The 14,988-nt window shown below is 31.8% G+C and overlaps 1 protein-coding gene across 1 annotated transcript; it reads left to right on the top strand.

The window, feature by feature from the left end:
• Positions 1-9,754: 9,754 nt before the first annotated feature.
• On the top strand, positions 9,755-14,782 carry LOC110798099 (LOB domain-containing protein 31). The gene is made up of 2 exons (XM_022003239.2): positions 9,755-10,208; positions 14,192-14,782. Exons 1-2 carry the CDS (start codon positions 9,855-9,857, stop codon positions 14,594-14,596), a joined length of 759 nt encoding a protein of 252 aa, XP_021858931.1. The 5' UTR covers positions 9,755-9,854; the 3' UTR covers positions 14,597-14,782.
• The last annotated feature ends 206 nt before the right edge of the window (positions 14,783-14,988 follow it).

The raw sequence follows: 14,988 nt of genomic DNA, 5'->3' as shown, positions 1-14,988 counted from the left end.
TGACCATTAATATCTTTAACTACATATTATAAAAACTTATAAAAAATTAATATTTTGAAAATATATATTAAGATGAAGCCAACAATATATTATATACTAACATTTATGTTCACATACTATAAATAAAATAGGGTCAAAGTAAATTATGTGAATAGTGCAAAAAGTCAAAACGGTGCGAGTATTAAGGGACGGATCATGAGGGAGTACTCCGTAATAAAATATAAAAATTTAATTAAAGGATATTGGTACGTGTTACAAATCTAAATCTAAATCTAAATCTAAATCAAATCAGGCCGTACTAGTAGCTAGTAAAAAAATAATGATAAAATGCAATAATTTGATGGATGGATGGAAATATATAATAGACGTACACGTACTCAATCATGTAGATTGTTGAAGGTAAGTAACCTCAGCTCAGCTCAGCTCTTCATTGGTGTAGCTAGCTTACTATCTCTCTCTAGCTAACTCTACCTACTTGTATTGCGAATAAGGTGTCTACTGTTTCAATGTATGGTTAGGGTTCTTATCTAACGTACTAGTTCGTCTAGGTATACTTTGGATTGATCGTGGAGTAATGCTTTGTACATCTACCTTCGTTGTGTTAGTTGGAGATTGGAGATTGGAGATTCTTAACCCAACAAGATATATGTATCTTACTTCTTACTCCTATCAAATTTAAGTATTTGATCGTGGATCTGCAATTATTTTATGTACCCAGTAGACGAGGAAGTCATTTAGACATGCTGTGATGTGTTTCAAAACACATTACAGGGGCATTTCTGTAAATAAGTTGAATTTTAATGGTACATGTTTTAATCGTAATGGTACATGTTTTTATCGTAATGATATATGTTTTTATCGTAATGGTATTTTTTTTTAATGAATGGTACACAAAATGCCATGTGATGTACATCACAGCATGCCGAAATTTCGCTCCCCCAGTAGACGCACCAAGATTGATGTTCTCATTTACATTTTCAAATCCTGCAGATAGGTCAACACTTAATTAGAGTAGACAAATCTATAAAACTAATAAAGTAGAATTTGTGCATGTTTCACATATGTTGGCCCCAGTGACAAAAAAATTCTAGCTTCACCGATGTTTTACGATGTTGTTGAAGTATAGGCTTTCCGAAAAAACAAGACGTAAGTGCATGTCACATATTGATAGAAGATGAGAATTAAATACTTAATTAATGAGGCAAAAAGACAACTACTTTTATTGTCATATGATTTTAAAGTGGATTCTCTCTCTTAATTACGGGTGCAACTCAAATCCGCACTTAACAGTTGGTATGAGAGCATGCACCAAAAATATTTCCCCCAAATGTATCATATAATGTATCATATAACATATTTTTTTTATCTAAGTTTGTGCCGTGCTAATACATGAGATAATTATAAAAGTACCGGGTATAATAGTCCTAAATAATGAATAGGATAACTAACATTCTTTTCCAATCTTACTAATTATTTTACCAGACTACGGCCGGAGTAAGTTTAATTATCTATTTTTAGAAACGTATATACACTACAAAAATTTGTATCTTTAACGACAACCTAATTACGACGGGTCAAAAATTTCGTCGCAAAAGCCTTTTGCGACAGGGCTAACAACCAAACAAAGACGGGAACAACCGCCGCAGATGTCTTTTACGACTGGTTAACGACGGAATTTTCCATTAACGACGGCCCCCTTTTATGACAGATTCGCGACGGGAAATCTCGTCATTAATCAATGATTATTGGCTTTCAGCGACGGGATTTCCCGTCGTTAATGTTACAAGTGTATAATACTACTTCCTCCATTCTTATTTATATGACACAATTGAGTTTTAGACACTATTCACAAATGATCCTTTGACTTCGTTTTGTGATTTATACTTAAGAAAAAACATAGTCGTGTGGGGTTTTGTTAGATTCGTCTCAATAAATATTTTTTAAATATCAACTTCTTGTAATTTTTTCGTATCTATAATTGACGATATTTGTGTTTAAAATCGTGCATTGGCAAACGTGTCTAAATAATTGTGTCATATAAATAAGAATGGAGGAAGTATAATATAGACCGATCACGTATTCACGGCTATGTTCATATTCATGTTCATGTTCATGTTCATGTTCATGTTCTCTACCTAATCGGGTAATTTTTTTAGAAATATAGTGCCAATTGAGTGTATGAAACGAGGGATGGAAAAAAAAGAAGCAATATTGTTAAAAAAGAATTCAAGTAGTCCTGTAAAAATGTAGTTGAACCATAAGCTAGTTAAATGAGGACGACCCGTGAAAACGGTAGAATCCTAAAAATAAGCATGTGGTTGTTTGTATCCAATCAAACTCCTTTTTCTAGTATTACGGATTAAGGGAAAGTGACCTTTTTTAACACGTTATTTTTTATTATTATCTTATACAAGTACTCCATTATTATTTGCTTGGAAAACAACCCATTACTAACCTTTATCTTCAAATTAATTAAACTTAATTTTGCACACAGTTTCAAATATATTGCCTGACCTAACACCCAGTAGAAACTTCTAATTGAGGAAATCTTTGTCTGAAAAAAGCTAGTTATTTCCTCAATTTGGTAAAATGTATTTGGAACTTGCTGTTAAACTATCAATTAATTCGTCTGTCCCTTCTTTTAATTTCTTATGATTTCAAGAAAAGGACTAATAATTATTATAGTCATGGATGTCATCTACCTTTTGTAATGTTGTTTGTTCTATATATGCTGTCCATTATAGCTAGCTTGCTTTTGCATCCGTTAGTTAATGAGAAATTCGCAGTAGATTTACACTACTTACCTGTTCAAATTAGGTTTTAACCATCTTAATGCTACTATATGACAATTAATCCGTGGACTATGGACCATGGTGCACAGTGAGCATGGTGCACCATGTGCACCAAAATAACACATGTGCATAAACAAAAGAACATGACACCACGACAAAAGAACATGCGATATAATGTTTTACTTTTTTGTTATAAAAAATCACAATTTATTAAAAATATAAAAAATATATGTTCATGTTCTTTTTACGTAACCAGATGTTCTTTTAATTATATACTAATGTTCTTAAGGGGCACCATGCTCTGTGTACACCATGGTCCACCTTCTAAATTGCGTATGACAATATGAAGAGTAACTTATAAAGTCATTTTTTTTAAATCTTTTTTCCATTCTTCAGTGTAAGGATTCCGCTGACACGTGGGTTGTTCCATACTTACGTTGTACTATACCCGTTTCGATCAAAATGATCTTTACTCTTTTCATTTTAGTCGTTCCGTTTCATAATGTTATTATTCAACTAACTTTTCTACTTTTATCTTAATATTTGTGCAAATAGTAACTGTAAAGATCTTTATGAAACGAAGATAGTAAATTTGTATGTCTGACGTATGAGACTAACACTACAAAATAATAATTTTATACATATGAGGAATTTTGTCTCTAAGACTGTTCTGTTCGACTTATTTTGACTTATTTCATACAAAATAAGTTCAGATAAGTTCAGTTAAGTTTATACAAGTTCGGAGAATATAAAGTCAGTCAAAATAAGTTCAATAGAACGGAGCTTAATAATTCCAATCCGTCGCAAAATGATGATTAGAGACAGATTTGAGACGAAAATAAGGCGTCTCAAAAATTTGAGGCAGAATTTTGACAAATCCATTACAAATTTTGATACAAAAAATTTGAAACTCCATATACAATTTCATCACAATATTAATTCAGAGTCAGTATTTTAGTAATCTTTCTTAAATTTGAGATGTTTATAGTATATTTCTCAAAATCCGTTTCTAATACTTCTATAATATGAAAAAGAAGATTTAGTACAGTCCAAATTGTTCTTAAAAAAAAAAATTTGCTCCGTGGTACGTACAATCCAAAATGCTCTTAAAAAATACTCCATCCATCTCTTATTGTTTGCCACATGCATCAAAAGTGGTTTTTTCTTTAGAATTGATTGCGTGAAATTGAAAAGAGCAAAAATTTTGAGACCAAATATATTTTAGGAAAATTTGACTTTTACCGCTTAAAAAAATTGGATAAGTGTGTTTTACCACCCAAGAAAATAGAAATTGTATTTTACCACCTAAAAATAAAATAAAATTGGTTTTTACCACCTCTCTTAACCGGAAAGATGGACATAAACGTTATTCGTGCCCGTTTCAACAATTATATTTTTCATTTCCTTCTCTTCTACCATTTTTCCTTACTTCCCATTAATTCACATAATTTGGTAACATTTCTCAAATTGACAGAGACATGATTCTTTTCCTAATTCGCAAACGAGAATTAAGTTGTTTTAAAATATGATTTTACATTTGATTTACGTAAAAAACTAGTATAAAACCCGTGCGATGCACGACTTCTAATCTAAATATAAATTTATATGAAATATGAAATATGAAAGATAAATATCATTAAATTAGAGTTTATTGATATTCTCCCATTAAAGTTAATAATGGATAGATTTGTTATTGCTCAGCTCATTCGGTGTCTTATTTATTAAAACAATTAAAACAAATAAGGTACATAAACAAAATTATTAATTTTTATTCTCATTCACCACATGTGTCAAGACCCACCCTTCATTTTGATATTTCGTAGTAATACCCCTTAAAACTCGCACAATCGCCTCATGAATATCATTAATTACCCAATCACTTAACACCTACCTACACCATTTACTTTATTCAATTAGAGATAACTTTAAGACGGACAGGGGCAACACACCCTTAACCTCCTACAATTCTCCTCTTCACCCCCTCTATCTACGATAAGAACGATACCCACCCCTCCTAATCCCCGTCTTGAGAAGTGCAAAATAAAATTCATCCCCTCTTCATCACCCCCCCCCTCCCGTGTATCCTCACCAGCCTCAAACCCGCCCGTAGACTCAATTTTTTTTATATAAGAGAATTTTGAATTTTAAAACTCTATTTTAGAGTCTTTGCAATACATTTGGATGATTAGAGTAATTGAGTAAATAAAAAAAATATTACAATATGTAAGCAATAACCGTATTAAAGAAAATATTTTTAATTCTTGTTGGAAATTATCTTTTTCAAAGCATTTGTTGTTATTTTTTATATAAAATAATTTTTTATTAATTAAAATGACTATATATTAAAGTTAATGTATTTTAAAAAATAAAAATAAACCATTCATCCATTATTATCTGATCCACCTGTTTCATCTACGGATGATGGATAGGTGGACGCAGGTGATTGATTGAGCGGGCGACGGATGGATGCGGGCGGAGCAGATTGATAAACTGGTGGATGCGGGTGAAGCTCCACCCAATCCGAATCAGGCCTATTGTCATCCATATTTGTCTATGCGAATAAACTTTGGCACTTCAATTAATTAGTGTATTCATAAATCCATAAAATTAAATTAAAATATTTTATTAGTGAGTTTTTTTAGCGTATTAGAGTATTAGGTGATTATTATCTTTATGGTGGTGTTACACACTTACATTTATAAAACCACCCCTGGGTATTTTGTTTGTAAAATCATTACTCCCTCCGTCCCGGAATACTTGACCTGTTTTCCTTATCGGGTCGTACCTTAATACTTGACCTGTTTCTAAAAATGGAAATATTCTAACAATATTATATTATTTCTCACTCCACCCCTATTAACCCACCTACCCCCTACTCCATACAAAAAATAATTAAAAATTCAATCACTACTCTCCCCCAACCCCACCTCTTAACCCACCTCCCACTAACTACATTAAAATAATACCCCACTATCAACTACTACCTATTAAATTAAATAAGTCAATTCAAGTCCCTTAAACTCTATGCCGGTCAAACCGGGTCGAGTATTCCGGGACGGAGGGAGTATTATGAAATAGTCTTGTGTCATACAGAAGGATATGAATGATTTATTAACCAAATATGAGGAATAAGGCTAAACAGCCAAGTACAACCTAGGAAAAAACAAAAAAGCAGACAACATTAATAATCCTCGGAAAGTGGCAAGGTAGAGTAGTCCCAAGCAAGCATGCTAAAAATCCACATTTTGGAGTTTTTTACAAATGTAACATCTCATGAAAACAATAAGAAGAATCTGATTAAGCAAATTGCTAGCATGTTGGGATCGATTATAAAATCTTCGTACTCTGTATAAATTAAGAATCTAAACTCTCTTTTTTTGTAAATATCTTCTACGTACTTCGTATAATGGATTAATTGTTTTATAAAAACATAATCATATTGGTTATATTTGTTAACAAAATATAGAAAAGATTTTACAAAATATTCCACATGTATAGAATAACATCTTTTTTTAGAAAAATAGAATCAAATACTTTATAAGGAAAATGTTAACAAAATATTTTATTTTTTAAAGTTTTTTATATCCATAAGAGAGGCAAATCAGAGAGTGACATTTGTCAGCTCCACGTTGATTTCCTCTCTTTTAGTATAATATATAAATGAGAGTCACGTAACGTTTCCGTCCATCTTGCAGTTAAGAGGTGGTAAAAGAACAATAATTATTTTATTTTTATCTTTTTAGATGTTAAAAATAATTTATCAATTTTTTTAGATGATAAAGTCAATTTAGGCTATATTTTAGGTGAAAATAAAATTATGATCTATAGAGGCATTGAGCATTAACGAAAAGAGAGAATTATTTAAAAAAGGATTAAAACGGCAAATGTAACAGGGGACAGGTTAAGTCCGTAGCATGAATAACAATTTGAAGAGAGCGATTGAAATTGTGAAGAAAAGAGAAGTGACAAAAGAGAGAGAGAGAGAGAGAGTGTGATGGAAAAAGAGAAGGACAAATTAAAGTAAAAGAAAGGGGAATTGAAATCAAAGAGTAGAGTCGTAGAGATGGGATGTTTGTCCCACTTGAGCTGCCCCCGCACGTGGACAGTTGGACACTGACCACATTCACCATTCTAAACTTATCGCTCCTCAGTCCTCGCCCTACTTATACAATTTCTTACCGTCTATTTCTTCCTCTCTAAAATTAAAATTTACAGTACCTCCTATATATTCCTCTTTTTACCGTTCATTTTTACCATATTTTCATCTCATGATCAAAAATAAAAAGGAAATTAGGTAGCTCAATGGCCAACGCTAGTGAATCAAGTCGTAAACACTTCACGAAGAAAGCTTAAACAAAAAGAGCACTTCAAAGGCTAAGCCCAGATAAAATTTATATATTCTTTCGAACTTATTACGCCAGCTAATAACTTTAACAATATATACTCCTTTCGAAGTACTCTCCTTTGAAGTTATAACAATACGGAGTATATAACAATTCTTATATACCTCGAATTGAACATGCTAGAGAATCAAGTCGTAAACTTGATCCTGAACTTAAAACATAAATGAACATGTTCAGAAAGAAATTAGCTTAAACAAAACGAGCACTTCAAAGGCTAAGCTCAAATAAAATTTAAAGGTTCTTTTGCGTGAGCTTATTACGCCAGCTAATAACTCTAACAATGTATAACAATTCTTATGTACCTCAAATTGAACGTGTTAGAATTCGACTTAACATGTCTCGTTTATAACCCCTGTGCATTAGGATTTAGGGGACCATGAAAAACAATGCATTAATTATATGCAAATAGTTCTTTACGTATTTCCTCTGTTATAAAATTGTTGCATCACTTTGATTTTGACGTTTGCCAATGCATAATTTTGACCTATAATATTTATAGTTATGTATTAGTAAAAATTACAGAGTATAAAAAGATGATATTTAATATTTAAATACACATTTATATAAACCCTATAACATTTGTTTTTTTACTCATTAGAAGGAAGTTATGAACAAAGTAAGTTAAATTAATAATGTCAAAAGTTAAAATAGTGCAATTATTTAAAAAGGGAAGTATAGAGTAGCATTTAACCCAAAAAAAAAAAAAAGAAGACAAGCTAGTTAATTGAATCGTCATTTCAAATTGGGAATTTTGATTAAAGAGTTCGAATGAAACTATATAGTTGTAATAATTGGCATGCTCAAACCTTAGTTTGTTATAACTTACAAATCTACCAATATAATTGTCATAAATTCAAAAGCTGTGATTAATAATAATAAATAAAAGAATATAAAAGAGAAGGTGAACAGTAATAGAAATAGAAAAATAAAAAGAAAAGGGGTTTGCTTCACGCAAGAGGGTTACCCCCAAGGGTGTATATATTCTCTCAAAGTTGTCGTGGTTTTAAAGTTTACTCCAATAAGCTAACTCTCCTCATTTCTCAATCATATTTCTTCCTCCCATAACTTTTTTATTTCCTTTTTTTTTTAAATATTAAATGTTTATATTACTAGATCATCATTCTTAGGTCATCTCCTTGCCTATGTATTGATGATGATCAAATACTGAAAAGTAAAAAAACATTCCTGATTTTTTGATTTGCCAAATCATGATAATCCATCATCATTTTGTGCCATTGTTTTGTGTGCGCACACTTCATTACCCGATATTCAAAAGACACTACCGTAAAAGGCTTTACAAAAAGACTCATTATATTTTTGCTAATAAGGGGATTTTGATCTTGACCAACCAAATACCATAGACCTAACCTAATCACTCCATTTGTGGATGTTTCTTTATTCATTCGTAACTACTCCTTCCTTCAGTATCTTTTTGTTTTTTTACGTTTGGTATTTTTCACGCGTTTTAACGATTAATTAATTTGCATCGAGATTCTTCAATTTTTTTATTTAAACAAGATAAATTACGTTTATTTATAATGTTTTCATTTTTATCAAAATTCTGATATTGGGAAATGAGAAAAATTTAATGTCCCAATGGAAAAGTGTATCCCAATGAATTTAATTGGTTAAAATAATAATTGGACACAAATTTTGATAGAATACTAAGTCATTTTGTGATAATATAAAAGGAAATGTAAAAAACATTTTGAAATACTCAAAAAGGAAAACGTAAAGAACAAAAAGAGACGGAGGGAGTAGCAATCAAGGTGAAATGACTGGAAATGACTAATGGGTTAAGGATTAAACTTCATACAGACTAAAATTTTGTTCTATTGAGCTTATTATTTCTCATCACTAGAATAAGCTAGAAAAATCAGAACACATTAGAATAGGCAAAAAAGACTAAAAAAAAAACATTCAAACCAAACCTGATCAAATTATACAAGGGATTAAAAATATTAGATCATACCATGTGAAGAGAAAAAACATAAGTGTGTTCTTTAACCCCACTCTTATCAAAATCAGATCATACCAAATTATATAAGTAAAAAGTAGAAAAAAGCAAAAACACTTGCAGGAATTGTCAATATTAGGATATATGAAGTACAAAGTTGAGCAAAGTTAATCAAGTAAAAGGACAATAGCCAAAATTTATCAATTAAGTTGAGCAAATTAAAATTGACAATATTATAAGCAATATGAAATATTAACTTATCCAAACTTATTTATACAAAAGGAATCAAATACAATAGAAATAAATCGAATTGAAGAAAACATAGTAGCCAAAGCAACTCCTACTCCAAGAAATCAATTATTGACGTAATACTTAAGTGAAATTGCAATTAAATACACTAAAATGAATTGTTAAAGGATAGCACAACTCCACAAATGATTTCATGACCCACCACCAATATTTATTTCCCTTGCAAAAAAAAAAAAAAAATTGAAAAAAATTTAAAAAAATCACAAGCTAATCAAATTATAGTGATTAAACAAAAAGTCCCTTTTGAGAGTTTTGACACCCTTTAAATAATTAATTAAATTCTCCACCATTCTATTTTATCTTTAAATACCAACTCACATCCCACATTATTTCTCTTTCTCCCAATCTCTCTCCTAATTTCTTCACCCCTCAAACTTAAAGAGGGCAACACAAATGAGCAACCACCAACAACAAAACAACAACAACCAATGGCACGGCGGAGATGGCGGTGGAGGAAGTAGTAATAATGGTGGGGGACTTGGGGGCCCATGTGGAGCATGCAAGTACCTAAGAAGGAAATGTGTAAAAGGTTGTGTGTTTGCACCTTACTTTGACTCCGAGCAAGGCACCGCCCACTTTGCCGCCGTACACAAGGTGTTTGGTGCTAGTAATGCTTCCAAGCTCCTCCTCCGCATCCCCGCTCACCGCCGTCTCGACGCCGTTGTTACTCTTTGTTTTGAGGCTTTGTCTAGGGTTCGTGATCCTGTCTATGGCTGTGTTGCTCACATATTCACTCTCCAACAACAGGTTCTTATTTCTAATTAACCTCTTTTCAAACTTCTTTTCCACTTTCCCTTTTACATTAACCTTTTTATCCTTATTATTATTATGAAAATGAATTTCTAAATATAAGTCAATTTAGTACTTGGTAAGCAGGTGATACTGTAGTGTAATTTGAATTAGTAATATGGCAATTGTACCGGAAAAATTTACAATACATTTGATTACTGTCTTTTTTTTTTTTTTTTTTTTTTTTTTTTTTTTTTTTTTTTTTTTTTTTTTTTTTTTTAATGTAAGCGTGGTACAATTAATTAAAAAGAGTTAGGAGGTTACATACTTACATGAGAGTAGAGCTGGCAACGGGTTGGGTTGGGTCGAAATCAGGTCGACCCATTTATAAACGGGTTGAGATTTTCCCAACCCAACCCGACCTGTTTAATTAAACGGGTTGAGATTTTCAACCCAACCCAACCCAACTATAAACGGGTTGACCTGAAGTTGACCCGTTTAATTTTTTTTTCCCACTTTTAATTGTAAATTGATTTGACTATAGAATTGCGAGGTGATTTTGTTATGGCATATCTCATTGCAAAAAGTAATTTTTCAATATGTATTTGACATGAATCAAAACGTCAAATAATTATTCAATGTTGAAGGGAAAATGAGAAATAAAATCTTTCAAATCACATTATACATATATATATTACATACTTGCTTGCACTTAAACGGGTTAGACGGGTTGTTTTCGGGTTGAAAATTTCAACCTGACCCAACCCATTTAATTAAACGGGTTGGGTTGGGTTGACCCATTTAATTAAACGGGTTGAAAATCTTGACCCAACCCTTTATTATTGGGTTGGGTTCGGGTTGGGTTGGTGGGTTGGGTCAATTTTTGCCAGCTCTACATGAGAGTTCAAGAGGTTTGTCCTCCAAAATAACATTCAAAACATACCCGGCGATTAATTACACTTGATTACTTTTGTAAACAAACATATTCAAGCACTACTAGTCCGTACTATATTAGGGTAAGAATTAAGAACTTATAATTGACCATTCTTCTTAAAATTAAGTTGATGATCATCATTAAATAGGTTAGTTGATCCATATAAATTAAAAAATGGATTAGGAAGGAAATTATGATTTTATTCCATTTTTTCATTAATTAGTAAAAAACAAATTGGCTCATTAATATATAGATTTTCTCTCAAATGATTATAATTAATTAATCAAAAAAACAAGAGGAAAAAAATAAAAATGCATTTTAACGGTCCATAGTATTTTATAAAATAATAAAATAAAAAATTTCATTTGTTTCTTATTATAAAGTGTATGAGAAATGACAGATGATAATGTAAGAAATTTCCTGTCAAAATTGAAGATAAGGGTGATGTTGTTAGGAATGACAATAATTTTTAACCAAAATTGTGAATCAAAGTAAGACAATAGATTTGACATGTCCTACAAAATTCCCATAACGGAAATATTCAAAGATTCTCTCCATTTTTTTTCCTGGCCTAAGTCTAATGATTACTAATCTAAACAAGTTAAATTTAATGATTAGTATCGTCATTAACGAAAACGGTAAAGCTTAATATAATTCATGAAAACCGGGACCGAGCAAAACTTTTTTTGTCACTTCAATCGGTAGTTAGCAAGGGAAGAACAGTAACTTTTACTCATTTACCATGCATAATGTCCAAACAGTTAAGTCAATGCAACATGAGAACGGGTTGATCTATTCGGTTCTACTGAAATAAAAGAATAAACAGTGACTCATTAAAATAATGAGCTAATGTGAGCCAAGGTGACTTCTCCGTACACATCTAATTGGCAGAGGATAACGCGTACTAAGTAGATGTAGCAATCTCAGAATTAAAGGACTACTCCGTACACATAACACATTTAATAGAAAGAGGATAACACACACTAGATAGATGTAGCAATCTCCGAATTAAAGGACTATTCTGTACACATCTAATAGACAGAGGATAACGTACACTAAGTAGATGTAGCAATCTTCGAATTAAAGAGATGAGTAGTGTGTCTTTGTCATTAACGATCAGTGAACTAAGAGGTAGTCCATTCTCCCTAGCTAGTAAGAGTAGCTAGCTGGGTTGTACTTGGTTATTGAATAGCATGGTCAAACATGAAACATCCAAGTTAATGCAATTGGATAAATCTAGTTAATTTGTACAGCACATAAATTTTGGTTTGGTACGTTTGTTGTTTCCTAGAACATTTAATTAGCAAAGTCTACTTAATTACTAATCCTCCGTTTGACATTCTTGTCTACGATCTTCTTCTTCTTGTGTTAATTTTTACTAAATCAAAATCTGTCCATATCATTTGTCGATCATTTGTCATTTGTCATTTGTGGCTCTATCGGATCGAGTATGTTATTGTTAGATTTGTATTAAGTTAGGGATTTAAAAATGAATGATAAAGGTCATATGTTACTTGCCGGAAGTATCAAGCTAAACTTGGTGGCTCGAGAATCGTTAATTAATTATATTCTACGTGCAATCTAAAATGTCATCACTAATTGTTTAATTAATTTGACTTTGTTACACCAATGCTGGTTTATTCATTGACATAAACAAGATTTTAGGGAAAACGAGTGTATTGTTGGCTGTAGACAATTGTTGTTTACAAGTACTACGTATTTTTTAACTTTAATTTTGGATCATGCTCGTCACTGATTTTTTTTTAATCTATAAAAAGATCTGAAATTATTTAATAAGATAACAAAATACATTGAGCTAATGAAGGGAATTATACGATTAAATTCTAAACACGCAAACTAAACTAGTCAATTTCTTATTAACTTAATTTTACGATTAATTTTCTTAATTGCATGCAATTCAAAGGGCTAAAGAAATTATTAAACGAAGCTTATAGGGAAAACACTAAACATTTTAACATTCCTAAGTCCTAACCTTTACAATAATAAAAAATTTATGCAATGTTTATTCATTGTTTTAAGAGCTTGATTAGAAATGTGTTATGGCATTGTTTTGGCTTATTCTATTGTTAGCTAAGTGCATCTTTTGCTTTGATTTTGGTTTGAATTTTGTTAATTTGGCTTAATCTACTACGTAAGTAGTACTCCGTATTTATCATAACATGGCCCGTCCAAGCCGACCTTTATAATAAATAAGAGTGTATATGTCTAGAACAAGGCTTTACCGCTATAATTAGGTAAATTGCCACTTCACTTTTGGCGGTTTAATTTGACAAAATCACTTGCTTAATTAATAATTGGGTTCTTCAAAATTGTAGGCAAAAGAATAATATAAAAGAATAGAAAAAGGAAGGGGGAATGAACGAACTAGAATGTACGTTGATCTAGAATGTGGAAAAGTTGTGTAGTTGCTTACTCAAATTGCAATGCATAATGTTTATTATATTGCAGATTTGATGTAATGCATACTCGTAATATGTATACGAAGTACTTCCTCCGTCTCTTTTTGTTGTTCCTGTTTGAAATCTTTTGTGAGACAAAAAAAAGTCAAAACAAGAAGAACAAATAGATATAAAGGGATTAGTATTTTTTCCGTTGATATTTCGTTATCAATTTAAAATGTGTGGAGTGGCGAAGCCACTAAAACAACCTTTTTTTAATTTGTTTTCGTACAAGAGGTAGTTAGTCGTTGGAGGCTCACATAAAAGACCTTGGAATCGAACCTAGTCTACATATCGATTAACCATATATTATGCCACTCTAGCAACTGAAAAAAAAAAAGGAAAAGAAACACCTGTTTTTGTCAAAATGCATCTTAATCTTTTCCAAATTAAGTAGGCCAATGAGACCCATCACTTACCTGCATTTGAATGGTGTAGTTGAGTGACTTGGAGTTCATGTAAAGTACTGTTACCTTGCTAATTTAGTTTCTTGACTACGTATTTCTAGTATTTTAATTTAATTGTACCAAAGACTCATTAATTCCCGGTACCTTTACGTTTATATCACTGTCCTTTGTATTTTAATTTGTGTTTCTTACTGGTGGCAGGTACTGAATATGCAAGCAGAATTAGCCTTTGTCCAAGCCAGACTTTCCACCTTACAACGCCTTCCGGCAACATACCCTGCAGTAGACCATCAGACTCCTACGACTCCTTGCTGTTTAGATCAAATATCAGCATCTTCTGGTATCAATACTAGCACTACTAACGCAGTTACTTCTTCTATGCCTTTATTCGACAACTTTGCATTACATTCGCAACCCACACTATCGTCATTAGCAGCAGCACCACCAGTAACCGCAGCAGAATTAGCAAGTTATTGTAACATAAGTGATTATCAGCAGTTTCAACACCACGATCTGATTTTTGAAGACGGTGATCTCCAAACATTGACTCGTGAATTTGTATCCAAGTATCTCCCCGGAGTCAAGTTCAAGTCCGAGCCTAACTAATTTATTGCTAATAACACACTATTGATCATGAAGAATTAGCAAATGATCTTGATAAATTTTTTGGGTATCATATTATGCTAATCTTTTGTAATGGTAGTAGTTAAGTCTCCTGTATCTTTGTTGTCACAAACTAATCTAAATGTTCTACCGGAATGAAGTATTATAACCCCCCTTGTTAATTGTTCATGTAGACTGGAATAAGTGGTTTCACATTTTGGCTTTTGGGCTGTGTTGATGGCCCATTGGATCCTGCTCTAAGTCCATATAAATGTTGGTTCTGATGGGCCTTTGACTCATCCCGTGTTTTGTTGGCTATTTTACATGGTTTGATAACTTGATAGTTGATACGATGATACCAAGTTCATACAATTATACTAATTTTGGCAAATCGT

The sequence above is a fragment of the Spinacia oleracea genome, chromosome 2 (genome assembly GCF_020520425.1).
Source record: "Spinacia oleracea cultivar Varoflay chromosome 2, BTI_SOV_V1, whole genome shotgun sequence".
Classification (NCBI taxonomy): Eukaryota; Viridiplantae; Streptophyta; class Magnoliopsida; order Caryophyllales; family Amaranthaceae; genus Spinacia; species Spinacia oleracea.
This window is presented reverse-complemented; position numbering and strand designations above follow the sequence as displayed.

Bases quoted from the DNA above. Each gene is read 5' to 3' on its own strand.
- LOC110798099 (XM_022003239.2), top strand. From the start codon at position 9,855: ATGAGCAACCACCAACAACAAAACAACAACAACCAATGGCACGGCGGA. The intron at 10,209-14,191 runs GTTCTTATTTCT...TACTGGTGGCAG, and splicing joins TATTCACTCTCCAACAACAG to GTACTGAATATGCAAGCAGA.